Genomic DNA, 26931 nt, shown 5'->3' with positions numbered 1-26931 from the left:
CAGTCTTGCAGCATTGTTTTTCTCGTTATTTCATTTACATAAGCCAGTACTGCCTATTACAAGGTAGACACAGAGAAGGTTTATGGACTGTTCTTCTGTGAGAGCTCTTAAAACTATTTTGGCTGAGGTAGAAGCTTTTCAACAAAGCAACTGTAGCAAAAAAAAAAACGCAAATCAAAGCATTAACAGAGATTTTCCTTGTAAATGTCACTCTGCTAGGACAGGGCATTAGGTACCCTTCTTCTCAATATTACTGTGTTCTTTCTTTGTAAAAGGTATTGGAGCAGGTTCAGTTCTAGCCTAATTCTTTTGACTGAACTGGGGTGAACTTGGTCAGTTGAGAGTTTAGGTAGATAGGAAAATTTTCAAGTTGTGGTTGTGAGATACTGAAGAGGGCTGGATTTCTTTTAAGCTGGACTGACGGAAGGTCTGTTTTTTTTAATTATAAAAAAAATCTCGTAGAATTCCTTTTCATTTATACGCTTCTTGTTTTGACTGGTCGTACAGGTTTGTTCCAAGTCCAGGGAGGCTGGAGAGGGACTTGGTTAATTCGAGCTATTGCAGCTCTCAGCAGTACTCACCAGCCAGGCTGAGCTTGGGAATTGTCACAGTCTAGGCACAACTCAGTGCCACTTACTAGTAACGAGTTCCCAACCCCCTGACTGTTTCCTTTTGGGCAGATATTTGCCCCAGCTTAGCCATGCTGTTCTCATTTTCCCCTCCTTGAAGGAGACAAACAATTTCATTCCTGTTGCCTCCAAACCCAAAGCTGCATGTGTTCTCGCTGCAAGGCCAAGTTGTGTCACCAAAGAGGAAAAGGCTTTTCTTCAGTTTCTTGTGCCCTACACCTTTATCAGCGTGTACTAACAGAATGCCTCCTTCCTGGCCCTCTTGAGGGGACGGACGGCGTTGTGCAGTGCTCCCTGCTGCTTGTGACTGCCTTTGCTAATGAACTAAAACTTCGCTTTCCAAACTTCTGGACCAGTGGACCACTGTCAGCTCTCGTAATCCCTTGCAGACTATCAGAGCACCTTTCTGGCAATAGTCCCTGGGTGGGGTTTTCGATTTGGTGGTGATTCTAATTCTAATTTCCATGGGTTTGCAGAACACCCCAGAGGTCTGTGGCCCATAGTTTGGAGCTCACTTGTCTAGAATTAACACTTCATATGGGGAATTTAGGGGATAATCCAACAGAACAGGAGGAGAACTAACAGCTGTGTCTTTCTGTCTCCTGACTTGTCCTGTACTAACATCAATCCCCTTCCATCTTTTGTTGGCTGAAGCAGTGCTCCTCCCCCCTGCAGGACAACATTCCCATAGCTCAGCGCCGCCGCTTCACTCGCGTGGAAATGGCCCGGGTTCTGATGGAGCGCAATCAATACAAAGAGAGGTTGATGGAGCTCCAGGAGGCTGTCAGGTGGACAGAGATGATCAGGTGAGACTGGGTGTTGGAGAACATTCCTATTTTAAGACAAAACCTGGCCATGTCTGACCTTGTGGTCAGTGGAACCCCTACCAAGATACGGGTTGAGAAGTGCTGGAAGTTTTCCAGACAGTTGCTTCTCTCCTAATACCTAATTCTTTCTCTCTTATTCCTGAACCTGCGCCCAAATCTCGAGTTGACGTTGTTATTTGGAAACTCTGGGCAGTTGTTTCTTGTGTGCTAATTAAGCTAGGAGAAGCTGTGCTTGCTTCTAATTAATATGGCTTGAAGTGTGTATAATGGAGGGGTTTATAGTTAGCAGACTGGTACTCTGGCGATGATAGTGTTGCAGGGAGTTGATAAAACTTACTTGTCCTTCATGTCAACATTGAAACATAAAGCAATTGGGTGTGCTTACATTAAAGACCAGTGCATGTCACTTCATGTGCTGTGTTTTGAAACATGTTAGAATGAATTCTGAATTTTGACATGGCTTCCCTGATGGAAGCGGCCTTCTGGTTGGCAGAAACTTGGGTTGGCAGAGATGCTGAAATTTACTTGCTTCTGTTGTGTCTGTCCTTAGAGCTTCCCGTGAGCACCCGTCCGTCCAGGAGAAGAAGAAATCCACCATCTGGCAGTTGTAAGTTCTTTGGTGGTTTGTGTAAGATTAAGAGAAGGGGAAGTGTTGCCATTTCTGCTTTAGACAGCAACTTAATAGACTCTGATATTAATGAAACATCAATTGGAAGTGTTAGCTGAACCTTTTTGCCTTCAAGAGCTTCCTTTGTCCGTCGTGAAGTTAAAATCAGATTTGAACATTTGCATTGGTTTTGTTTTACACACTGAAAAAGTTCACGGGTATTCTGGAGTGGAAAGATACATACACTCCCAATCAGTTTTAATAAAGGGCTGTTTTCAGAAAGTATCTGTTTCTGAAAGCTAAAAACACCTTATGTCAATCAAACTGAGGACTTGGCTCCATGTTTGAAGCAGGGCAGTTTTCATGAAGGGTTTACAGCCCCTAGTTGCCTACCTCTTGCTTCCCCTGTTGTGAATCTGTGGTGTGTTGTCTCCGCAGGCACCTTTTCTCTTACTTGTTGGCCTTCTGTCCCTAGCTTCAGCCGTCTGTTCAGCTCCTCCTCGAGTCCCCCGCCAGCCAAGAGGACCTACCCATCTGTGAACATCCACTACAAGTCTCCAACAACAGCAGGGTTCAGCCAGCGTCGCAGTCACACCATGTGCCAGATCTCCTCCGGCAGCCGCACCCTGGAGTTCTTCCCTGAAGAGTGAGTTGTGTGCTAAGCCAGGTCCCCCTGTAGCTCTCCAAAATAGCGGCTTTTCTTGAAATAAGCTGTTTTCAGCTCTAAAAAAAGAGTCTTTGGTGTTAATGTGTTTCTGTCTCTTGTGGTTTATATCCCCGATCTTTCACTTATTTACCACGTCGATGAGCTCAGCAAACTTTGTCTTCCCTAAACATCACTGCCATGGCTTTCTAGGCCATGATGGTTCATCTCAGCAGGGACCCCGCTCTAGGCTTGAGTTGGCCTCAGTCCTCATTCTGCAACGTGTTTGCAGACTGCGTGATGGAATGAAGTAGGGCTTTTGTGGTAGAGTGTGATGGCAACACTGGGGCAGTGGGACGGAGTGTCTTGCCCAACCCTGTTGACAGAGAATTTAGGTGAAGACAAAAGTTCTCTCAACAGCACGTTTAGGTACAATATTTGGGTTTAATCTTAACCATGCTTTAAAAAGAGTCTCTAGGTGTTGTTACTGCAGAGTCTTCTCCATGTTCTTTATGTCTCCTACATGAAGGGAGAAAACTTTTCTGTGCTTTACTTGACTTTAAAATGCGTGCTGCCCTTACGAGGTTGTACAGTTTCATCTGTGGTATGTTTTTGTGGAAGGACTTTGGAGACTGTGATAGTAAAGTATTATAACTTCTGCTGTAAGAAGGATTTGTTGGAAAGGTGCTAGATCAGGAGAAGAGAGATTATCTTTAGAAGGGTAAATTTGTATTTTGTAGATACCCACTGCCTATATTATGTTCTTTTTATCTGACTACATTATCACAGTCATTGTGTGGTGTCTGAATGCTTTTCAGCAGTGCTTTAAATGATGTGACTAATCGCTGCCAGAAGCTGTTTCACCCTCTCCCCAGGGAGCTTTTGGAGGGAGATGTTTTGTTTTAGCAGGGGGTTATTTTTATTTTAAGTATATATGTCATTATGTGTGTGTGTAGGGCTTTTTGATTTAGATTGGATTTTTTTGCTGATGTTGTTTGTACTTGGAATGATACTTTTAAAACCTATTGAGAGCTGGAACTGATATTCAAACAGCCTTTGTTTATATTAAAACATATCTTAAGAGCTCACAGATCAATTTTTCTTTTAACCTTTGCCAGTGCAAAGCTGGAGTTGTTCTGTTGAAACCAGCCGTTTCAACAGCACTTAATGCATATTTCCCTTGTCAGCAGAGAAAGCTTTAAAACGGACAGAAAAATAAATAGTTGACTGTAATGAAGAGGGGAAGAACTCAAAATGCCTTCCTGGTGGAGACATTAGATCAGTAAATTGTAACTGCAAAGCAAAAATCAGTGTAATCTCATAGATTCGTAGGCCTTATGGAAGGTTGCTTCCCTGTTTCTGAAGGCCTTGTGGAGCACTGCAGTACAGAAGACAATGATTTGGCCTGCCACATCGCTCAGGTAACAGGGAGTTAAAAGATTAGGGATGCCAGTATTGTCTTCTTAACAGAGCTTTCTATCTTCCAATTTCCTGCATCTGTTTTCAAAGATGGATTTGGTTTGCTTTATGTTTCCTCCCGCTGCTACGGTAATGTTCCGTTAACCTTCAGCTTCTGTTTTTAACCATAGGTTGGGAAGTGACGCTGTTTCTTCTCTCCTCAGTGACTGTACGTCCTCAGCGCGTCGGGAGCAGAAACGGGAGCAGTACCGCCAGGTCCGGGAGCACGTACGGAACGATGACGGGCGATTGCAGGCCTGTGGCTGGAGCCTCCCTGCCAAATACAAACAGGTAGGGGATCAGTCTCCGGACAGGCTGAGGGCACGTTGTCCCTCCCAGTGCAACCAGTGAAGACCTAACTCTCCCACTGGTAACCTTAGCCTTAGTCCCTAAATATCTCATTTAGAGATATGATATGCATGTTTTCTTTGGCTGATAATTGTAGGCACAGCTCAAAATAATGTTTTCTTTATTTCCACCAAAGTCAATGGAGGGGGCGTTCCTTTGCATGAAGGTTCTGAAAGAACCTACCCTAAACCAAAAGTAATTAAGCTTCCTTGTCCAGAGCCCAGTGCTTGTTTTTATTTCCTTTGTTATTATAATTGGGCTCGTACATTAGATATTTCGTTGATACTTTTGAGAACTTTACCAATTGTTTAGCGTAAAACTCAAATGCAGCGCCGTTTGCTCCTGCTTCTCCCCAGCAGTAATGCGAAGTCAAATGTCATCAGCCTCATTTGTTGGCCTGTGGCTCAATTAACTGGTCAAAGACTGCCTGGAAGAAGGAGTCTTGCAGTGTGACTTGAAAGTGGATGAGTTTCAGGCCGTGATTGAAAAGGAACACCAGTGTTCTGGCTTCCTTGCAGGGAGCATCCGTTAACAACCCTTTCTCTGTCAGCAGTGCAGCGTATAGCCTCTGGTGACCATAACGGGGGCACCGTATCATGGTGAGAGAGGCAGTCTCTCAGGCTGTCTGCTCCCATCCCTGTAGGGACTCTTGTTTCACCCAAGATGTGAGATGAAGCCTCAGCAGCATGCAGCTCTGAGGCTAACAAGTTTGGTTCTGCCACATTGGTTACATCTCATTTACCATAACTCGGCGTTTACAGCTTTGCGCCTCTCTTCCCTACAGCTGAGTCCCAACGGTGGGCAGGAAGACACCCGCATGAAAAACGTCCCCGTACCTGTCTATTGTCGCCCCCTTGTAGAGAAGGACCCGACCATGAAGGTAACATTGTCTCTGCGAACCATTCCAGTCCAGAAGGGGGACATGGAATAAGCAAAGAATTTTGGTCTATAGATGTGCAATTTTTACAACAGTCTGTTTGGTTGGGTATTTTTACATTATATATTCCAAATTCTGTCTTCTGCTTCCCGTTTTTTTGAGTGGTGGCTTCTGGTGTACATAGGGGAAAATGCCTCTCTCTGTAAGGACATATTCTCAGCTGATTGTGTTTGCCAGATTCCATGCTTTTGTCTTACAACTACGCTTTTTTTTTGAGACAACTCTTCAATAATATTAGCAAAATTCTATGCTTATAAGGCTTTTGCTAAGGCTCCTTATGGTATAATGCAAAACAATATAAAAATTCATAAAGATGAGCAGGGGAATGTAAAAATGCATTTCATCATGTTTTCTTAGTTTCCGCTGTTGACCAGGATTCACCGGTAACAGGCCAAAATTATCTAGAGTGGATTTTTGTGAAGCTGTGTCTGTCGATACTAGAATATTTTGAGCAGAATTGTGGTTAAGAATAGATGGTCATCTCTCTACAGGGCAGCACATTTATGTCATTGTGGTGTTTAAGTTGTAATAAAATTCTGATGCTATTAGTTGTTTTTAGAGGGTTGGTGTAATCTTTGGATATTACTGTGTTTAGCATCTTTGCTTTATGATTTTTGATAAATCCAGTATCTGTTTCTGTAGTCCTGTTCGCAGTATTTTCCTAAAAAACTACCTGGAAATAGCTCATAGAAGGTTAGCTAGATTTAATTTCAGAAAATATGCAGTGTGCTTCTTTCACTCTACATTTGTTAGGTAGGGAACTAAACCAGTAGACTTTTTTTTATTTTTTTTTTTTTTTTGTGTGTGACTTCATTTTTTTCCTGTCTGTTTCTTTAAATGGCTCTCTAAGATCAGACACTGGTTTTTGGGCAAAGGAGTGTGTGAGGAAGCAGAAGAGTGCAAGGGGTGGGATGAGGACTAGGGAACAGGAATGCACTGAATGCATATCCTCAGCCAAGCAGTGGCTGTCGATTTTAGTTAAGCAGTACTGCTTCGTGTGTCCTGGGCTAGTAACATATGCCATGTCCTGCTTGCTTTGCTACAATGACTTAGGAACTCCGCAGTCAGAAAAACTGAGGACATTTCAGAAGCCTGTATTCAGTTATGCACTCAATTTACTATCTTTATTTTCTTTACAATTTCCAGTCACATCTGTTAAAAAACCAGTGATTTTCACTAGGGTTCAGAGAACCTTTATCTTACCTCCATCAAATCTGACTACGTCTTCTAGTAGAAATCAGCAAGATCCATTGTTTCCAAGTCAATATTTCAGGTGTTTCACATGTGTCCACAGTTGTCCACAAAGGCACCTGATTTTAGAGCGAGCCTGGAGCCTCCAGAATTCTTAGTTTAAGATTCCTGTTTCTGTTCCTTAGCTGTGGTGTGCAGCTGGAGTCAATCTCACGGGATGGAGACCTTTGGAGCAGGACCCTGGGAACGGGCAGAAATTGGATCCTGGACGTGATCCCCTCACCTGTGATAGGGAAGTGGAAGGCGAAAACAACAAAAGTAGCCATACGTCTCCTGAAAAGAAGAAGGTCAGGAAAGAAAATGGATTTCTTTTTTCCCGCCAGTGTTCTTTCTAATTCCATCCGTGACATGCCCCCTTTCTCAGTACCTTTGTGCTATGCTATGTAATACTCTTTGTACTTCTGAGACATTGTCTTGTGGGACAGGGTTGTGGTATTCTGGCTCTTCAGTAACTTTCTGTGTGATTTGGGATGGATCACTCGGGATAAAATTTTCTAACTTCTACTTTTGAAACGTTTGGAATTTTGAAAAAAATCCTAATAAGGGTAATTTACTTGATGAGGTTTCTAGGAAGATTATGGAGCCCTCATCACAGTAAATTTAAAAAATAATACATAAATTCAGGCAAAGCTTTGTTAAAAAGAAAGTAGACGTAGTAGCAGAGTCCATGAGCCTGTTTGGTTCAGGAGTTGGAGCTCTCGAGATTTATTCCAGCTGGTTTTTAGTAGTCTTAGGCATTGGGTTTGAGGTTTTTTTTATAGAACAAAGCTGTAATTTACATATAATAATACAATGTTTTATTCTTTCTGGTGTGTGGGGTTTTTTTCCCACAGCTGTCTTACACTGCTGCCTTATAAGTCTTCTGAGATCAGCTTGCTTAAGCCGGTAGGTTGAGTGCGTCCCAGCTCCATGGTCTCCTGTCTGAAGTGAATGCTCCGTGATACATTAGACAGACATCTCAGAAGAGAATTTAATGGTCAAACTCCTCTAACCCTAAGGAGCCAAATAGGCTTATTGGCCAGTGTTGCAGATACTAGTGTGGCAATGTGAATGCAATATGCATAGTTCATATTGTTTATTTGCATCATTAGGAAGACACTTGGTTCTTTGAAGCCGGCATTGTGCTATTTGCGTGTGTAAATGTTGCCAAGCATTAATACATTCAGTCTGATCTGAGAGGAGCACTGATTATGCCTGTCTGTTTGCTCTCCTGAAGGCAAAGGAGCTCCATGAAATGGATGCCACGTCCAGTCGTGTCTGGATCCTCACTAGTACGCTGTCAACAAGTAAAGTTGTAATTATTGATGCCAATCAGCCTGGCACAGTGGTGGACCAATTCACTGTCTGCAATGCTCATGTGCTCTGCATCTCCAGCATCCCTGGTAAGTGGGTCGCAGGCACTTTGATCTGCACAGGGTTACCTGCTCCACTAAGGAGTGACAAATGTAGTGTCCTCACTTCATAACTAACCCTTGGACCCTCCTGCATTCTGTAATTGTCCCTCAAAACCATAATTCAGATTTTGCCTTCCCGTAGGACCCTTCCATGGAGATCCCTGACTGTTGAACATGTAGTAAGTTGTTCCTTTGGCACGTAAAGGATGGTTCTTGGGAGCAAGAGCAAGCCTTGCCCAGGTTTGGGAGGGCTCTGTAGCTGGCCTGGATGTTGACACTAGGGATGAAGGCATTCACCATGATGTTGCCTGATGCTGCGGTGCCTCCCCAGGGCAGTGAACCATGAGTGAGGGTCAGATCTTCCATCCCTATGGTTACCTCAGGAATAACATTTAAATTAGCAGTGACAGCTAGATTTATGGGAGAATCTGTTCTTTGCCCTTCAGCGGCCAGTGAGAGTGATTATCCTCCAGGCGAGATCTTTCTGGAGGGAGATGTAAATCCTGAAGAGTCGTCTGGAACAGATGGTGTCTTGGCAGGGATCACTCTGGTGGGCTGTGCGACCCGCTGCAATGTGCCACGAAGCAACTGTTCCTCGCGTGGTGACACACCTGTGCTGGACAAGGGACAGAGTAAGTTTTGGGACATGAAACTTAATGGTAGCCCAATTATAGCTGGTCCCATACAAGCTTACGGTCTTAGAGCTGCATCCTTCTGTACCTGAGTTAAACACTTCAAAAGTAAACAAGTTTCTTAATGTGGTAGAGGAAGACCAAAGGCACTTTTGGCACAGTTCTCTTTAGAGCCCTCCTTTTCTCTTTGAGTGATCCACGTTCTGCAGCCTTGTTGGTGGGGGTCATACAGCAGAGTATTTTGGACAGGTGATATGTTTGCCCTGCTACAATGGCTTCTGTTCTTACTGCTTTCTCCTCTGAACCATGTCTTCTTGTGAAGTCAGTTAAGTCCGTATGAAAACCGTAGCGATGCCCTTGCTGACTCCATACTGTAGTGGGAAGCCCTGGAGAATTTCTAATGTTTTGCTGGCCACAGGCTGTGCCTCACTTTAAAATAGCTTCTCTTCCTGATCCAAGCAGAAAACTCTAGATTTGCTGTCTGTGGTGCAGGCTCAGGGCTTGATTGAATTTGGCAAGGAAGGATAAATTAAAAACTTGACTGATTCCTGTATAGCTAACTTACTAGCTCGTTCTCCAGTACATCTCCCACTGTTCTTTGTCTTTTAGGTGAGGTGGCGGCTGTCTGCAATGGGAAGATCAACCAGTCCCAGTCCACTGAAGAGGCAACAGAAGCTATGGAGGTACCAGAGAACGGTACAAGCGAGGCAGAGCCTGCTCAGGCCAGGCCTGGGCCCCTCACGGAGCACGTGTTTACCGATCCAGTCCCTGCACAGGCGCCTCTTAGGCAGAACGGGTAGGCAGTCAGGGGCCACAGTGCCAGTTCAGTTATTTATCAATCAGCTCTGTTTTCGTAAGCTTTTTGATACGAGAACCAGCCTAATCTTCTATAAAGTAGCAAACCTTTTTCAGTTTTGTGCCCAGATAGTATTACCAATGAGATAATGGGGAGAGAAAGAAATGAAAGGAAAATAAACACGGTTCAGCCTGCAGCAGACTGTGTCAGCTGTTTTAAGTGCAAATATTTGATCTCTTGGTATGAATTCAGACCTGCTGTTAAGACTGATCTTCCAAAGTACATGAACACTTGATATTCTTACAAAGGAGTTTACTGATTCATGTATAAAAATAGTGATTGATTTATTCTAGTACTACCTCTACTGTGCTGTAAAGATAATGAAGACAGCTTATTCACCATCCAAAAATTCTTAAGGCAAATGAGTCTGATGTGATGCCCGAGGAGCAAGGTGGAAGTCTTGGAGACAAATTGTTCCTAAACAACCAAGTTGTTCTAAGCCGTCTCTGTTGAAGCGGGAAATGGACAGAGAAAATACTGTTTATGTGATAGTACTGTCAGACACTAAGTTAAGTTCTGTACATTTGAAGTGCTTGTTATTTGTATTGGTGGGGGAAAAAGGAAGTTTTACAAATTGCGGATTCAGGAGTCAAGCAATTCAAAACCACTGACGAGGAGGAAGCGATTTGTGTATGCAGGGGCCCTTACCTACTTGTGAATGCCAGCCTTTGAGCGTAGATGGGCATTCTGTGCGTTGCTGCTACTAAAGCCTTTAACAGTGTTCTTTTGCCTCATCAGGGAGAATGGTCAGCTGAAGACAGAGTCAAGCACAACACTGCCAGATCAGGAGTTGAATGGGGATGCTGCTGGGACTTGCACCAGTGCTGCCCCCACCATGTGGCTGGGAGCACAGAACGGCTGGTAGGTTCCCCTGGGGCTGGCAGATAACCTCTGTCACCTCTGTTCTCTGGGCTCCACTTTCCATGTCTGCACACCTTAAGTTCACTTGTTGTTCCTAAGAGTAGGTTTTCATTGCTCATTGTTGCCCTGAGCCCTCAGCTCATTGTAATAGGCACAGGGATTTAACCTCACTTTCTTACCTAATCGTTGCCTTTTCTACCAGAAGAAAAGAGTCAAGCCTAGTCAGGCTCAAGGTGTGGCGCCTTGCTGCTAACCCTCCCCAATTTGTCCTTTCTCACAGGCTTTATGTGCACTCAGCTGTATCCAACTGGAAGAAGTGTCTGCATTCGATAAAGCTGAAGGACTCTGTACTGAGTCTAGTGTAAGTGTGCATGCCAAGAGACAATGAAGGGGAAGGTTCAGTGCCCGAGCGATATTTTAGATGGGGGTAACAGCTCTTGTCAGTCATCTTTTTCTTTGCTCTTCTATGTGCATTGGTTTGAGGAGTTTTCCAAGGTTTTTGTTTATTTGAAAGCCTCATGCTGAGCCATTTTCCTGCTTAACTGCAGACCTGACCCAATCCAGTGAAAAAGGTGCTAAATGAGATTAGCGGTATCAGGAGGAGAAAAGGGGGTGTAGTTACGTGGAATTTCTTGAGATTAATGGAGTTTGTAGTGTGAAGAAGTTAACCTCAACAGGAAATGTATGTATGATGTTACTACAACAAAGGTAAGATGTATGACCATCGGCCCTTGCAGGATGTTTCTGCAAGTGCTAAACTGAATGGGAATTGTAGAGAGAGCATAAAGACGGCGTGTGTGTATTTCAGAAAGAAGCTGTTAGTCCCTTAGTTCTACAGACTTTTTTAAGTATTTACTTTTCTGTGATTTCAGGCATGTGAAAGGGAGGGTCCTTGTTGCTCTGGCAGATGGAACACTAGCCATATTCCACCGGGGAGAAGGTAAGAATCAATATAATAACAGAAAACCAAACTTTGCTGAAGGTGTACTAATGGATTAAATGCTATTCTGAGTCAAGAAGGAAAGGTGCTGGCTTGCTAGAGTACAAACACAATTGAAATGCGTAGCTATTATACATATGTAATCATCCTAAAACATTTAAGGTATACTTGAATACCATTTCTTGAGCTTTTGTGAACAAAAACCCATGTGTGGATGTCCTGTGTAGCACATGCAGAGTAAATGCAACACTTTCAGGAATGCATGTGCTGTGCAGCTGTTTGAGGCATGCTTGGTAAGTTTAAGGCATTTGGGCCATGTTGGTGTTACTACGGATTCACAAGTCAGCGGTAACAGGGATGCACAGGGTGCTCCACGCAGCACAGGCTGTACCTGAGCAGATCGTCTGTGTAGCTGCGAATAGACCTGTTGCTTCCTAGAGAAGCTGGACTCTCTAAGTAAGTAAGTGGAACTGATAACTGCATACACAGCAGGCAGAGCTGGGGTGCTCTGGAAGTCTGGAAATCCCCAAAAAATGTCACCTTTGCATTACGCTTGGCCAGTTTTTCTTGTTGCAAAAAAGAGACATCTGAGTAATCTGACATGCCTTAATCCTGCCAGTTCAAGATATTTTTGAATTCTGTATTTCTTGTCCTCTTCACTGTAGTAGGTTTTGTTTCCCTATGACTTGAGCTGTTTCTGAGCTGTGTTCATACCTGAAAGTACATGGGAATTTGCTAACTGTGACTTACGTTTGCATGTTAAGAACTTAGTTGTTCATTGAATAGCAGTTTATCCAGTATGCGGAAATACAGAGATCAGTGGTTTTGTGCAGTCTTAAGTTTTGATTCAGCTTCTGTCATGAGTTCAGGCCTGACCACTGACACATAAAAATCGTTCCCATCAGAAACAGAATAAAGCTTCATGACATAGAGGCCACCCGCTGTGAAGGACACAGTACCTGCCTGGTTAGCTAGAAAATAAGCATGAGAAAAGGGAGATCTGAGTCCTTATCCTGGATTTGACACTTAGGAGAAGTTGTCTGTCTGGGATATGAGGAAGCCTCACCACAAGAACTGTACGATCCGTTTCCTTTCAAGTTTCTGCATAATCTTGTTAGGCTGTCTTTCTTCTTCCCCTACGGTTCTTGTACTTGTTAAAGAAACCTGTTTGCTTCATTACAATAAAAGGATGTTTAAATTAGCCTGATTTGGAGAGCTTTCAGCCCACCAAACTAAACTTTATTGTCGTATGTTTCGTAAGGATAAGGCTGTACCCAGAGTAGTGGTATGGATTCATGGGAAGTTCACAGACACAAGCAAAATGAGCATTTGAGTATTAGCTGAGCCTGTATACCTAGATATATATGGAAAAGTAGATGATTCTGTTTGTGTACTGACATGTCACGAAGGAGATGCATCTTTCCGCACTTGTTTTTCACCTTAGATGGTCAGTGGGATCTCAGTAATTACCACCTAATGGACCTTGGTCACACTCACCATTCCATCCGCTGCATGGCTGTTGTGTATGATAGAGTCTGGTGTGGCTACAAGAACAAAATCCATGTTATCCAACCTAAGACAATGCAGATTGAGGTAAGAGAGAAAACGTGTGTATATGCATGCACGTGCTTGTCTTGTGTTTATTCTTAGAGCTGTTTCATGCTGCAGTGTATGGAAATGCAGAACCTCTGTATTGTCCTTGCTGACTGTAGGACCCAAACTGTCAATCTGGGTCATATCATGACCTAGTCTGCCAGGGTGGTATTTATTCTTTCATCCCTTTCGGAGAGCTTAAATCTTTAGTTACATCTAATCTGAGCACTTTCTTTGCCATCACTAGTGAGCCTATGAGACCACATACTGTACAAATGTACATGCATGCTTTACAGCTGCCCTTCGTATGTGGTCTGAGACTTCATCTGCGGGCACTGTGGCACAAAGGAAGAGTACAGCTAGCAGGCCCCAGCGATACCACTTGCCTAAGGAAAAAAAATGACATTTAGAGCCTTTTGGTTGAAATTCAATACAGTGGTGTTTGTACAAACCTATCTGACAGTGCTCGGAATAGTTCTAACCAAAGGGAGTAGTGCTGAATGTGAAGTTCACATCAGTGAGCCAAGGCAGTTTGATCTGTGGAACTTAGACTGGAGTTGTGTGTTTTCCTTTTCTACCAAGCACCCTGAAAGCTCTTGGTTTCTAAATGTTCTTGCTCCTGAAGTGGTCTGCAAAGACCGTGATCTCTGCAGAGCTGCTGTACAACTTACCATTTCAAGCAAGGGATTTTGGACTTTGCAGGTCAGCTGGTATCAACACATTTTCTCCAAGAGCTGTGAAGTGATCTCCGTTGAGGAAAATGGAGTATATGAGTAGATAATTGCAAAGCTTTTCTGAACTCACGTTGGTCCACCTATTTGGCATTTCAGAAATCTTTTGATGCCCATCCTCGGCGGGAGAGTCAGGTGCGACAGCTGGCATGGATTGGAGATGGAGTATGGGTTTCTATCCGCCTGGACTCCACTCTGAGGCTTTACCATGCCCACAGCCATCAACATCTGCAAGATGTCGACATTGAGCCTTACGTCAGCAAGATGCTAGGTGAGGCAGTAGAGACCGTCAGTAAGTGGTCTGTTGCTTAGTGAGATCAATCAAAATTTGTTAGCAGACCTTGCCCAAAGTTGTAACTGACTCTCCAACTCTTGTGCATGCTTACTAGGCACTGGAAAGCTGGGCTTCTCGTTCGTGCGGATTACAGCTCTGCTCATTGCTGGCAACCGCCTCTGGGTAGGGACAGGGAACGGTGTCGTCATCTCCATTCCACTGACTGAGAGTAAGTGGCATTTATTGGAGATACTCCTGTGCCCCGCCCCCCCCCCAAAAAAAAGATGCTTCTGCATATTATTTGTGTGGCATGGTGGATGGCTCTGGCAGGCAGGCTAATGCTTTCCAGCCATTTTTACCCTGAACCTGACATGCCTTTGATCATTGCAGTGTTCAGAGAAAAGAGCCCTGGGTATGAGAAACCCTGAACTTTGTTTAACTTTTCCTTATTAAGGAAATGTTTGGTTGAATGGATTTAACCTGTTTAAAACCAAATAGGTATTTGTTGCTGTCAATTTCAGTTCAGTTGAAGCTGTTTCCTTCTTGGGGGACCAATGACATCTCTACCATCTGTACAATCTTCTTTTTGAGCGTGACCTTGACAGAGCAGACTCATGTGAACTGATTCTGTAGCTTCTGGAAAGCAGGAGAAACATTGGGAGTTGTAGTAAGTCTCCAAAAGGAGGCCGTGTGATGAGAAGTCACCAGAAGATCTCCCTGGAAATTTTGTTTCTGCATAGACGTCTAAACATCTTTGTAATAGTATTTTCCAGAAACTGACCTTAGAAAAGCTTCATTTACTCAAATTAGGGCTCAGCTTTATCAGTCAAGTAGAAATCTATCCTATGCCAAATCCAACCTGGTGAGGAGACCCAGCAGTAGTAGTTAATACATACATCTCTGGAGCTGGAAGCTTAGTTGAAGCTCTTGGTAATCCTGTTCTGTATGTGCCAGTCAGAATCTTATTTTGAAGGTCTGTTCCAGATTATCATGGGGCAGTAGGATTTGACGCTGATTGCAATTGCTTTCAACAGAAAGCAGCCAAATTTACATTTTCTCACCACTGCATACAGGAAAGCTGAGAAGCAAATAGCTCTTGTATAAGAGCAGCAAACCTGTTGTAATCCTTCTGGAAGTCTGGGCCAAGGTGGTCTCCTCTAAGGCTAGTAGAGCTGGATATGCCTGAGGCTGACACAAGGAAGCCAGTGACAGTCACCTTTGAGCACTGCAGTCTAGGTCTCATTTCTGAATCCCTGTTTTAAAGCCCATTCTTTCTTGGGGCTGCTGTCCTAATTCTAAGTTAAGCTTGTTCCCTGCTATAAACAGGTTGCTTTGTCTGTTGGTGTTACTGTAAAAATGTGCTAAGCAGTAAGGTTTCACTAGAAGCTTTAGCAATGGATCCTTGTGACCATGGTTCCTCTCCCATCTCAGATACTACATTTGTGCTCGTTAGGTAAGACCAAAGCGAGGAAGAACAGTGTTGGTATAAACTGATCCAAGCCTGTAGCTCCTGTTGCAGTTTCTCTAGGTTTTATACATTTCTGTTGCTCCCTGAATTTTCTCCCAGTAATCACCTTTTTCTTCTCTCCCATCCTGCCTGTCTCTTCCCGTGCCCCTCTGTGTTCCCACTCCTTGCCTGTGCCTAGCTGTAGTCCTCCACCGAGGCCAACTCCTTGGGCTCCGGGGTAAGTCCATTGCCTCCTTCCTTCAGCTTTCACTCCTTTTGCACCCATTCACCTTTGCAGTTGCTTTCCCACCCTTCCATCTTGCCATTCAGCACTCTCTGTCCATTTTTCCTCGTCACTCTTTCATTTTAAGTTGTAATCTGAGAAAAGCGACCAGAGACAGTAATGTAAATATCCTCATTTCCCATCGCAAAAAACATTTTCATCCATCTCATTAGCCATCCCTCTGGGGTTTTTCTTTTGTGTTCAGAGTATTTTATTCTTCATCAGTAGTTCCCTTACTGTGGTAGGCCAGGTTTGAGAAGGGGACTGTAAAGGTTCTTTCAGTCAGAGAGTTCCAGGAAGGAGGAGTAGACTGTTCTTCCAAGGTCTTCCTTGGTCATCTTTGGTTTTCCAAGGATGCTTCTCTCATCAGTTCCAGGCCAGTGGCAGTAGGTGCTGTGCACTTGCCAGCTGCAAGTAATCAACCAAGACTTAGAACCATTCGGGACTTGAGAATTGTTTGGTTTTGTGCCAGTTAGGGAAGGGTGTGAGTTCAAATTTATGCTTACCTTAGCCTTTCCAGGGTCAAAAATGAGTATTTATTTTTTTTTCTCATTGTAAGGCATTTCTGTGGCTGTCCAGAAGTGTTATCAGCATGTCTCTCCTCCTTTTAAAGCATCTGATATTGGTTGCAGTAAGAAGCCAGATACTGAGTGAGAAGTGCTAATACCAGCCTGTCAATTGGATGACTTCATCCAACTGCAGCTGCTTACAGCAAACCAAAGCACAGAGATGCAGAGAGCCTTCATCTTAGGCATTTTCCCCCTGTACACACCAATACTTATTCTTCTGTCAAAATACTTGTACTTGTCTCGCCATCCTGGCTTGAGCCTGACAGGCAAAAGTCTCCTTTGTCCAAGTCAATAATTGAAATGCAGCCCAAGCCAAAATACAGAACTACAGATAAGCAAGCAAGCAATTTGAGTTGTCTTACAGAAGGTGAAAGCCTTCTGATTTTAGTACTGTTTCTGTTTTACGGATGTGGGTGCATGCAGAAGGAAAGCATCTCCCATTCTGAGCTCTGAGCACTGGTCTCTCTGTTCCTTGGTGAGTGGAAGGACTCACATTCTTGGAGCCTGGATATGAAACATACAGGCCCCTGAGCCCACCTTGAAATCCTTGGAAACTGTGGATGTGAACATCTTTTAGATGTTCATTGCTCGAGCAGCTGATCTTCTGGTGTCATGGATGAATCAAGGACTAAGGGAGGACCTCACTCCACTGTTGTGACATTGACTGGGCTGAGCACTTCACCTGACCCCGAGACTGCTTTCAGCAGCCGGTGTGCTCACAGCTTGGCATGAACAAAGGACTTGACTTGGAAACGGAGCAACTTCACCAATCCAGAAGATAGCAGTAATTCTCCTCCAGGTGCCCTTAATGTCTCATGGGTACAGTGGACACCTTTGGATACCCTGCCAGGTACTAAAGACCAAGGTTGATCCTAGCACAGCAGGTGATTTCTGGAGGCTGCACAGGATTGCTGCTGGTGAAGGGGCCTTCACTGGGACACCTCAGAGACCTCACCTAGCCTGCCCTAGGGTCACTCTTGCCCAACGCCTCCAGGGATGTGTGCACCACATTAGTAGCCAAATACCAGATATGATGAGAAAATGTAGTTTGTTGTTGTCAGTGGGTTGTTACCAGCCTAAGAGGGAGGTACTGTATAGTCTAGTGTGGTCTCCTCCATCACATCCTTTACATAAGACCTTTAAAGAGACCTGCACCTTTAAAGGTTTTCCTTCATGGCTCATGAGTTTTCTCTTTGATCGAGTCTCTGCTATAAACGGGACTCAGAGCTATTGCTGACAATATTCCTCCTCCCTACCTCCAGCCAACAAGACCTCACCAACCTCTGGAGAGGGCAGCCGCTCTGGCGGGGTCATCCATGTGTACGGTGATGACAACAGTGACAAATCTGCCAGCAGTTTCATTCCCTACTGCTCCATGGCTCAGGCACAGCTCTGTTTCCATGGCCACCGTGATGCTGTCAAGTTCTTCGTCTCTGTGCCTGGTAAGGATGAGCACAGTGCTTCCTTGGGAGAGTCTTGTCTTGCCATCCATTCTGCGGCAGGAGCTTGAGTTGATCTGCAGCAGGTGTCTGTTCGTGACATTTCTAGTGCTTGCAGATCACTGTGGCTCAGACATCACTGGTTTAAAACTGCAGTGACTTACAGATATCACCAGCAGGAGTTAGCCTGCCCAGTTGTGTTTGTGTGTGTCTCTGAACTGCATGGGGGCTGAGCAGAGGCACTGACAGTACCTTTTCTCCCAGGCAATGTCCTAGCAACCCTGAATGGGAGCGTGTTGGACAGCCCCTCGGAGAACCCCAGCACGGCAGCCACAGAGACCGAGGGGCAGAAGCTGAAGAACGTCCTGGTGCTGAGTGGAGGAGAAGGGTACATAGATTTCCGGATCGGTGAGTGCCTGTGGTGGGAGGCATCTGGAACAGGATGGGGTGCAGGGCCATGGTTGCAGAGAGAGGGATCACTGCTGCAGAGAGTGAAGTCTGAAAAGCGCTACGCTCTGTTTCTTGTGCCTCTGGCTGTGAGTGCAGATAGTGAGCATTTTCCTTGCACAGCACAAGGCTGCGAAACCCTGCCCCTGCCTGCAGTGCCACACAGTCTGTGTTAAGGGCCCTGGAAAGAATAAAATGGTCAGTGTCACTGGCTCCAAACATTGGTGCCCCACTGCAGTCACCTGTGCTGCTTGAGGGTGCTCTGTCCTGTAACCATTAGCTTCCCCCAAAAGGAAGGGTGGTTTTCGCTACTACTGGAAATGGTTTGTTCTGTTCACGCAGTCCTGCTTCAGAAAAGCTCCATGTTGCTGTGAATGTTCTCCAGGCATAAAGGAAGGTCTCGGCTCCTGCTGTCTGTTGTCACACTGCCGAGACTGTAACAGGGATATTAGCCTCTTTGGAAGTATGCCAGAGCAGTGCAATTCGGGATTTTCTTCCTTGCCTTCTTTACTCTCTGTTTTCTCTGTTCAGGGGATGGAGAAGATGATGAGACAGAGGAGAATGCAGGAGATCCCACCCAGGTGAAGCCAGTACTTTCGAAGGCTGAAAGAAGCCACATTATTGTGTGGCAGGTATCGTATATCCCTGAGTGAGAATTTCTCCTTTCCCACCAATGTAAGTGTCCCTCCTCCCACCTGAATGCCAAGATGTACATACAGAACGCCTGCATTATACCTACTGCTGGAAACCGACCCCAGACAACTGCAACGGCTCCTGCCTTGGACTGTGACCCCCTTCTAACCTCTGAACTCGCAGCTTTCATCTTGGGCCCGTGAGCTTTCTGCGTGGTTGGATTATTGTTCTGCTCTGGAGCTGGCATCTACAAGGAGAGAAATGGCAGTGCATCGATGAAGTGAAGCTTGGAGCTAGAACTGTGCAAAGCCTTTGCCCAGTGCTCAGGAGCTGGCAGCTGGATGGGTGGTGGCTCAGGTTCTCCAGCAGGTTGCCTCACTCCCACCTGCATGAGAAAGTAGTACATCCCCCAGGCGTCCCCCGCCAAAGCAGTGAAGGTGAATCACAACTTTTAGAGCACCCTAGCAGAAATCCTTTTCTAGTTCATCAGTGGACTCTCCACCTTATCCACCCTTAAGCACAGAATAATGTCCCACGGACTCAAGAGCAGCCAGGTCCGAGGAACCCTCAATAGAAAGGAGTGTCAGGGTTTGGGCAGCACTTCTGCCATGCCATCACTGTGGGGAACACATCCTCCGTACCTGCAGATGGCAAGTCCCTCATCTGCTGCTGTTGTCTCAGCGTTGTGTGCTGGGTGCCTGTGTCTGGAGAGGATTGTTCGGTAGCCTCAGATAGTGTTTGATCATGGAGGCCAGAGGGTCTTTGGCAACTGTGGTAGCAAAGGGGTATTGGAACCTTGATTTTTTTTAAGAGCAGAAAAGGCAGCAATACTTTTCACTCCCCCTTCCAAAAATGACAGGCAGAAAAGAACTCTTGAGTTCATTCTGAGATGTTCAGGAGACAGGTGTCTCTGCATAGCATTCGTTGGGTTTTAAAACACAGGATGGGAGCAGATAATGCTGGTCTGCTGTGAATTCTGTGTGAACACATTGAGATTACCTTGACTCATAAGTCTGTCTCCCCACCCCAGGAACTGCTGGAAGGGAGACACCTGTTTTCCTTCACGCTGTGACTGTTGGTTAGGAAAGACTTTGTAGTTGCAGTCAAGGTTTAGAAAGGCTGTGTCTCGCCTGGGGTCAGGCAGAAAAAGGAATTGAAGCCAGATTTCCTGGCCTCTTTTATCTAACATCGCAAGCACTGAGTTTGTTACTTAGTAGTTCGAAAAGCTGGAAATTTCTAACTCCTGAAAAGAATTGACAGCCCCTGAGAAAAATTCTGACAGCCCTCCTCGCGTAAGCAGTGCTGGGGATTTGCAAATGTGTCTCCTGCTTACAAGAGAAGCAGCAAAAAATGGGGCCAGGAAGAGCAGTTTTGAGCTCCAGACACAGAACATGGCAGGTCCAGATGCAGGGGCATTGGTTTGTCCTCCCTTTCTGACAGTGGAAACAGTCCTGTCTCCACAGGGACAAGTTCTGTTTCCTTTGAACACTCCCTCCTGTATGTGCAGGACTGGAGTGAATAGCAGTTGTTAGCGATGAATTTAGAAGCTCCTAGTGGTCATCTTGCTTCTTCCCCGAGCTGTGCAGCACTCGGGGGTTCACAGGGATGTCCCTGTGCCAGTTGGCACTATGGGGACAGTTGAGGAAGGCCTCCATCTCCTGGAAAGCTCCCAGCCATGTCCTGTGCCTGTGGCCACAGGCCAGGCTGCCCCCAGGGCTTGTGGTCTAAAGCTACTGGTGTGCTGCAGGGATGCAGTATTCCCAGGGGAAGCTCTAACATGTGGCATCTGTCCTGACACAGCATCACTGAAAACAGTTTTTGGATCCACAGATCAGGAAAGGCTGGGGCATACATTTCCCCTGCAAGGAGGCAAGAGGATGTCTCTGGAGAACAGAGGCCTCAGCCACCAAAGTGCAGAGCCACAGTGGTGCCCACGGTGCTGCTGACACGCACACCCACACCACTCTTCACCAAGATAGGAAACCAGCGGGATGGTGTCCTCCAGCCATGAGCACACGGGCTCTCTGGCTGGCATTTGTCTAAGGGGTGCTTGGAGCCACCACCGGCATGCGGGGGGACCTTTCACCAGGGGAGTTTCACCAGGGCACTGCTGACCATGCCAGGTTTCCCATTTGCTTTCCCACAGTGCTTTCTGCTAGGAAGAGCTCTTTGGATCACAACGCAGAGTGCATTAAAGTTAACAGGATACATAAACATTTAGATCACAGATTCCACAGAAATGTAATGGTTCACCAGTTGGGGCCAGGTAAACTTCATCATTTGGGCTAATTGAAGGGAAAAAAAAAAAAAAAAAGCAGCACTGTAGTAGGGCCCAGTTCCTTAGTTCTTCCCTAGGAAAATAGAGAATTGCAACGTTTTTACCTCTTACTGTTTGTTTCTGTATCTGGTTTTAGCTGTCAAAGTGCCAGTGCTCGGTCTACTGTCACCCACTGGGCCCTGGCAACATAAGGAAACCAGTCTTGGGCCTCTACCAACAGGTTCCTTTCCAGCTCAGTGTATGTTTTCCTCCAAGAGAAGCACATGTCCAAGGGGGCAGCTACAGCTCAGTACAACCAGCCTCTGCTGTCAGCTCCTGTGGGCGTTTGGTGGCTGCTGGGCAGCAAGGTGAGAACTGACTGGCTTCAGCACACTTCCCTGTCGTATCTCCACTGTGATGTATGTAAAGTATCTTGTATGTTACAAAAGATTTTAAAAAGCGTCTTAAGGCCTGTAAACTCCGCTATTTGGTCAGAAGATGGCATTCTGTAAAGAGACTGCTGTATGAATACCTTCCCATGCTTTGTCCCCTATGCTATCAAACAACAAACCATATCTGTTCTGTACGTAATAAATGTGTTAACATCAGCAAGTGCAGGGCGTCTTTCCTGTAAGGGTCCTGGGATTTGTGCTCAGCCATCAGTAACAGCAAGACACTTATAAGGGTGGGAGTGGCAGCTCAAGTGGTATTTAGTAGCAAGAATGAAGATGTGGATTGCTTGCTGGGTGAGAGCAGAAGGGGCTGGTCCTGCAATCCACAGAGCAATCTGTAGCTGCTGCCAGCAACAGAAATAGAAAGTGGGAAAGACTGGCTAGCTGCGGCTGTCCTTGTGTCTCCTTCAGGTGAGCTGCCAGAGTTTACACATCAGACTCGGCTTCCAACACTCAAATTTGCCAAAGTCCCCTGTCAATACAGGGTGGTATTTCACAAAGTCCCATAGGAATCAATGACATTCAGCACTGCAGGAAGCGACTTCCTCTTAGTCCCAGCAGCACTTACATATGCTTGTACTTATTTTGTAGAACTGCATTAATTCAAGGGCTGTACATAGTGGTAATAGAAAAGGGAGCCGCCTCCTTACAGCAGGGAGTGGCTTCTGCCATGAGCCAAAGTCCCTAAGGTGATCCACCTCCATGACCAGCACTGCGGTTCTGTGCAGGCCAGGGTGATGTACAACAGGCAGCACCTCCTGGGTTAACAGAAGCACCTGAACAGTGAGGTTTGGAAATGGGTCCTGGGGCCTGCCCTGCCCCCCCAGGGCTGCACCTGTCAATACAGCCAGAAGCAGTGCGAACAAGGCACTGGGTGAAGCGGGGCTGTGTCTGGCATGAGATGCGTAGCTGAGGAAGGGACTAGCAACCATCATCCTTCAGATGGCCACGCCCATGTTGCTGAATGCCCCAGGAGGTTAATGCACAGGTTTGGGGTCCCAGCAGAGCTCCCCAGCATGTTCTAGGCATCCCGACTACCTACTATAGCAGACAGAAATAAAGAGCAACTTCTGCAAGCAGCTGATCCGTGGGGTTACAGACCAGAACAACTCTTGTGTCCTCTCCACTCTCACATTGACTAGACCCTCCAACAGCTCCTGACACCGCAGCAGAATCCGCAACCACCACAAGAGAAAATGAAATGCTGAGAACTGCACTGAGTTGCACATTTTAATGTTTACCCCATCATGCTGCACTGGAATAGGTAGCAATTTGTGTTTGGCCTCAAATAGTAAGAGCCAACCTTGTATGCTTTGCGTCACCGGAATTAAAATGATTTCTTCTATCTCCTGACAAGCCATCTCTGGGAATAAGAGATGGATAGCTTTGGATAAGTCAGTATCCAAAAGCAAGTTGTGTTCCTCCTGTGTTGCTTACTGCCATCATATGTGAGTAACCCAGATGATTCTGCAGTGATTAAGAGGAATCCAGTGCTGCACCTGTATTTGGTAAGTTAATGGCTCTGCATTTGGACCCCATAATGATTCTCCATGCACTAGAAAAGAACAGCAAGTTTTCTTAGAACCGTGCTGCAGAAATAAGACGACATTTATTTTCATTAGCACAGTTGTAAACTGCTCTGTGAAATAACTTGATATTCTCAGTCATTTTTCTGTGATTCCTGTAGGACCCAAATTATCTGGAAAATGTTCTTAAAAACTTAATTTTCAGGCAGTAAAGAAAATTGTGCTCCAAGAAAGCGTAGCTGGATGCCAGGAGCTATGCATTCAGAGATCATACAGGAACTGAGAAGGTTCCTCTGCTGACTGAGACTGAAGTTATAGAAGAAAAGATGTGAATGTATCTGCACCTTTCCTTTCAGATGAGGTGGCTCAACAGGGGTACACTGTACCACAGTGGATAAGGAGGTCTTCTGTAAGATTACATGCTCCTAACACACAGTGAGAGCACACAGGAAGCTCAGAACATAGAACAAGTCCTTAAACTGGTGTCCCTGTAGCTTTTTTCTTTGCACTCCGCTGGGGAGAGGCCTTGAGCTTCTCCAGATCAATCATGGGCTCCTCTGTGATTGGTTTTCCCTCCTTCTGCCACTGCGCAAGGATCATGGCTCGGAGCAGAGGTGGGTATGGAAGGTACCGAATGGTCTCCTCTGGTACTGGGGTGAATTTCTTGAAGGCCTCCTCCTCATGCTTGGGCACCACACGCCAGTCATGGTACATGACTTTGTCTATCTCTCGCACTTCTTCTTCGGTTTTGCCTGAGAAAAAAAGATGAACACCAGTGGACAACACTACTGCAACAACCTCCCTCTGGGAAATGCAGCGTGTCATTTTTCCGTTACCAAAAATGCTACAACAGGCAATAGTAAAGGAAGTTTTCAAAGGATCAGACAGTACCTTCCCTGCCATGCTATGGGATCCCACTTTTGTCCTTGGAAATCAAGACAGAAACCCACTGACAGGACTACAGGCAAGTCGATTGAATTCCGTGGTTGACTCCCTCTCAATTTAAAACTTCACCCCTCTCCAGTTCAGTTTCCATGGCTAAGGAACAAGAGTAATTTACCCCTGCACTGATGAAAGTTCTCTGGGAAATTTAACCTAAAAAAACCCCAACAACTTTAAAATCTTTGAATGAGCATGTTTTGGAAACTCTGGTAAGTGACCATCATGCCTACAGAAAGCAGCTTTAAAAAGGGAAATTCACCGGCTCAACTCCAAGCGCTAATTTAAAATCCCAGTAACATAAGTTTACTTGCCATCACTCCTGGCTTCTTCGACCTTTTTCCTTGGAACACCCTCCCGTGTTCAGTCGTGTCTTGCTTCCGAGGGCTGGTCCCGGGCTCTGCACCCCCCCACCCGCCGTCGCTTCTTAGGGGCGTGCGCCAGGGGGGCTGGGTCCCCGCACTTGAAACTAACCCACGGTAACTCACCTGCCCGGCAGCAACCTGCGAAAGCCAAGTGTCCCGAGCAAGGCGGCCCCCCCCCCGCCCTGTCCAAGCCCCCGAGGGTCCCGCAGCCGGTTGTACCTCGGAAGGTCAGGCGGCCCCAGGCTCTGCCGTGGTCCATGTTCTGCAAAGAGAAGCGGAGCCCGCTGAGGGCGGCGCGGCGGGGCGGGGCGGGGGGGCAGCGCCGGGCCGGGCGGGGCGCGGCGGCGTTACCTCACCTCGGCCGTGTGGTCAGCCTTCACCTTGGTGATCACCCAGTAGCAGGGCTCGTCGTGCGCCCACAGCCAGGACTTGCGGGTGACGAGACGGCCCAGGCCGAAGCGCGGCAGGCGGCACAGCAGCGCCAGCAGCCGGTTCTCCCGCCGCACGTCCTCCCAGGCCCGCACCGGCAGCCGCTTCTGGGTCAGCGGCCGCCGCATGCTCTCGTAGTCCAGGGCGAAGCGCTGCGACTCCCGCGGCCGGTTCTTCAGCGCCCGGTACTCGCGGATCTTCTTGGCCATGGCGGCGATGGGCCGGTACAGCTTCTTGCGCGCCATGGTGCCGGCCGAGTGCGCGGCGGCTCCGCCGGGCCCCGCCGCTTCCCGTCTCGCCCGGAAGCCGCCCCGCCCCGCCGCCACCCGCCCCCGCCGGACCGCGGCTCGGCTGCCCGGGAAGGGCCCGGCTGCCGGCAGAGCCGCCCGGGGCGCCAGCGGGCCTCTCGCCGCGGGCTGCGGGCAGGGCCACTGCCACAGGCTCGGCCCCCGGCGGGCGCAGCTCGGTCGCGCCCTGACGCCTCGGCGTGCTTCGGTGGTCGGGATGGGTCCCAGTAACTAGGGATAAGCTGGGATAGAAAGATCGACTTGAGCAGCCTCACCTGCGTGGGATGGGTCCCAGTAACTTGGGATAAGGTGGGATAGAAAGATCGGCTTGAGCAGCCTCACCTGCATGGGATGGGTCCCAGTAGCTTGGGATAAGCTGGGATAGAAAGATCGACTTGAGCAGCCTCACCTATGCAGGCCCTCAGAGAAGGGAACGTTCAAAGCCAGCGAGTAGATGACGCTGGCAGGTTTTAGGCAGATTACTGCAATGTGGAAGGTCTTCCCGAGGTCAGTCAGAAGCTGGGTCTCATAACTCCGTTCCTGGGGACAAGACAAACTCTCCCTGGCACTGACAGCTCCAGCCGCTGAGCACCAACGCGACAGAGCCGCACCGGCAGAAACTGCTGTGTGCATTGTGGACTTACGGAGTAGAAAACTGCATAGGTCTGGCTATATTAGCCCCTGGATCCTGGCTAGAGACTGGTAAATTAAACCTGTCAGGAGAAAGGTGTTTTGTTTGCTTGTTTTTAAACAGTTATCATATATTGAAGGAAACGCGTTCATTCCAGTACTGCTGCCGAGTCCTTTACTGAAGGTTTTCAGGCATACACAGACTGTTTTTTGTCAGTGGCCACAATCAATGTGCAGAACAAAAGTGGGGGCCAGGGGGCTTGTGCTAGGGAACAAAACAAGTAAACCGCCCATTTTAAAGGCTGGTAATGCTCTTAAAATAGGAAATTTTCTCCTAATATGCTGCATCTCTCTTGAAAAGGGACAGGGACATTGTAACAAAGAGAATGTACCTGATTAAGTTGACAAACACGGATTTAGAATAAGATACTCAACCTCAATCCACCCAAATTTGGGAAAAACAGCAGAGCAATTAAATGACTTATTACAAGGTAAAGAGTACGTAGCTTCTATCTAGGGCTATGCAGCACAGGTATCAAGCTCACGCCCTTTAAGGCACCTACGTTCAGGTTTCTGCGGGGCCACTGAGCAGAAGAGGGCACAAGAATGCTTGAAAAATTGTGAAAATGGCTTTGTCGGATGCACAGAAAGGCAAGACAACGCCAAACACAGCAAGTCGGCAAGAAAAACTGATGCGACGCCACAACAGTCGGCTAGAGACAACACCTCCGGGCTGCTGCAGCAGGAGGCCGAGCACAAACCGTGCTCCAAGCACCGCCAGCTCCTCGCCGGGCCCGGCTGCGGCCCAGAGCGGCTCCAAGTGCCTCCCGGTGTCCCGGCTCCCTGAGGGGGCGGCGTCCGACAGCGCCTTGTCTCGGGTCGCAACAGGATCCCGCGCTTGTTTTTCCTTCAGGCGAAACCTCTCATTAAAGAACCCCCTTCCGCGCTGGGGGTGCCGCGGGGACCTTTGCCGCAGGCGCTCCAGGAGCAGCGCCCGTTGCCAGAGGGAAGCCCCCGGCACAAGCACCGGCGAGCGGGGGCAGAGCGCCCGCCGGAGCAGCCTGGCAGAGCAGCAGCCACCCGCTGCTGCCGCGGCCGCTTACCGCGATGCGCCCCACACGGAGCTCCCCCGCCAGGCTGCCGCTCCCGGGCGGGCGGGGCGGTGAGGCCTCCCGGGCCGCCCCCAGCGGGCCGCGCTCCAGCCGCCCCCGGGCGTGGCGCTCGCACGGTACCGCGGGGGAGCGGCT

At 47.1% G+C, this 26931-nt stretch overlaps 2 protein-coding genes across 38 annotated transcripts in view; one reads left to right on the top strand and one right to left on the bottom strand.

Annotated features, from left to right (window-relative positions):
* The window catches only part of MAPK8IP3 (mitogen-activated protein kinase 8 interacting protein 3), a 70746-nt gene extending 49082 nt beyond the window's left edge, over nt 1-21664 (top strand). For 12 of the 37 annotated variants that reach the window (XM_055706645.1, XM_027810186.2, XM_055706644.1 and 9 more), the window contains 19 exons: nt 1284-1435; nt 2007-2063; nt 2539-2709; nt 4296-4455; nt 5297-5392; nt 6826-6987; nt 7917-8082; nt 8541-8726; nt 9336-9522; nt 10321-10443; nt 10724-10804; nt 11316-11383; nt 12828-12976; nt 13807-13978; nt 14097-14210; nt 15628-15666; nt 17543-17722; nt 17984-18127; nt 18698-21664. In XM_055706645.1, the coding sequence (XP_055562620.1) occupies nt 1284-1435; nt 2007-2063; nt 2539-2709; nt 4296-4455; nt 5297-5392; nt 6826-6987; nt 7917-8082; nt 8541-8726; nt 9336-9522; nt 10321-10443; nt 10724-10804; nt 11316-11383; nt 12828-12976; nt 13807-13978; nt 14097-14210; nt 15628-15666; nt 17543-17722; nt 17984-18127; nt 18698-18819 (2529 nt within the window). In that variant the 3' untranslated portion in view covers nt 18820-21664. The remainder of the gene's footprint in view (nt 1-1283; nt 1436-2006; nt 2064-2538; nt 2710-4295; nt 4456-5296; nt 5393-6825; nt 6988-7916; nt 8083-8540; nt 8727-9335; nt 9523-10320; nt 10444-10723; nt 10805-11315; nt 11384-12827; nt 12977-13806; nt 13979-14096; nt 14211-15627; nt 15667-17542; nt 17723-17983; nt 18128-18697) is intronic. The other 25 variants (XM_055706658.1, XM_055706652.1, XM_055706648.1 and 22 more) reach the window with 9 other exon arrangements.
* Nucleotides 21665-23098: 1434 nt separating this feature from the next.
* On the bottom strand, nt 23099-25068 carry MRPS34 (mitochondrial ribosomal protein S34). The gene is made up of 3 exons (XM_055706678.1): nt 24695-25068; nt 24558-24600; nt 23099-23786 (listed from the first exon to the last, which is right to left on the bottom strand). Exons 1-3 carry the CDS (start codon nt 25010-25012, stop codon nt 23509-23511), a joined length of 639 nt encoding a protein of 212 aa, XP_055562653.1. The 5' UTR covers nt 25013-25068; the 3' UTR covers nt 23099-23508.
* Nucleotides 25069-26931: the final 1863 nt, after the last annotated feature.

The sequence above is a fragment of the Falco cherrug genome, chromosome 4, assembly GCF_023634085.1.
Source record: "Falco cherrug isolate bFalChe1 chromosome 4, bFalChe1.pri, whole genome shotgun sequence".
Taxonomy (NCBI): domain Eukaryota; kingdom Metazoa; phylum Chordata; class Aves; order Falconiformes; family Falconidae; genus Falco; species Falco cherrug.
The sequence above is the reverse complement of the archived record's forward strand: the minus strand, read 5'-3'. Positions and strand labels throughout refer to the sequence as shown.

Bases quoted from the DNA above. Each gene is read 5' to 3' on its own strand.
- MRPS34 (XM_055706678.1), bottom strand. From the start codon at position 25,012: ATGGCGCGCAAGAAGCTGTACCGGCCCATCGCCGCCATGGCCAAGAAG. The intron at 24,601-24,694 runs GTGAGGTAACGC...TTCTCTTTGCAG, and splicing joins AGGCTGACCACACGGCCGAG to AACATGGACCACGGCAGAGC. The intron at 23,787-24,557 runs GTACAACCGGCT...TTTTTTTCTCAG, and splicing joins GGGCCGCCTGACCTTCCGAG to GCAAAACCGAAGAAGAAGTG.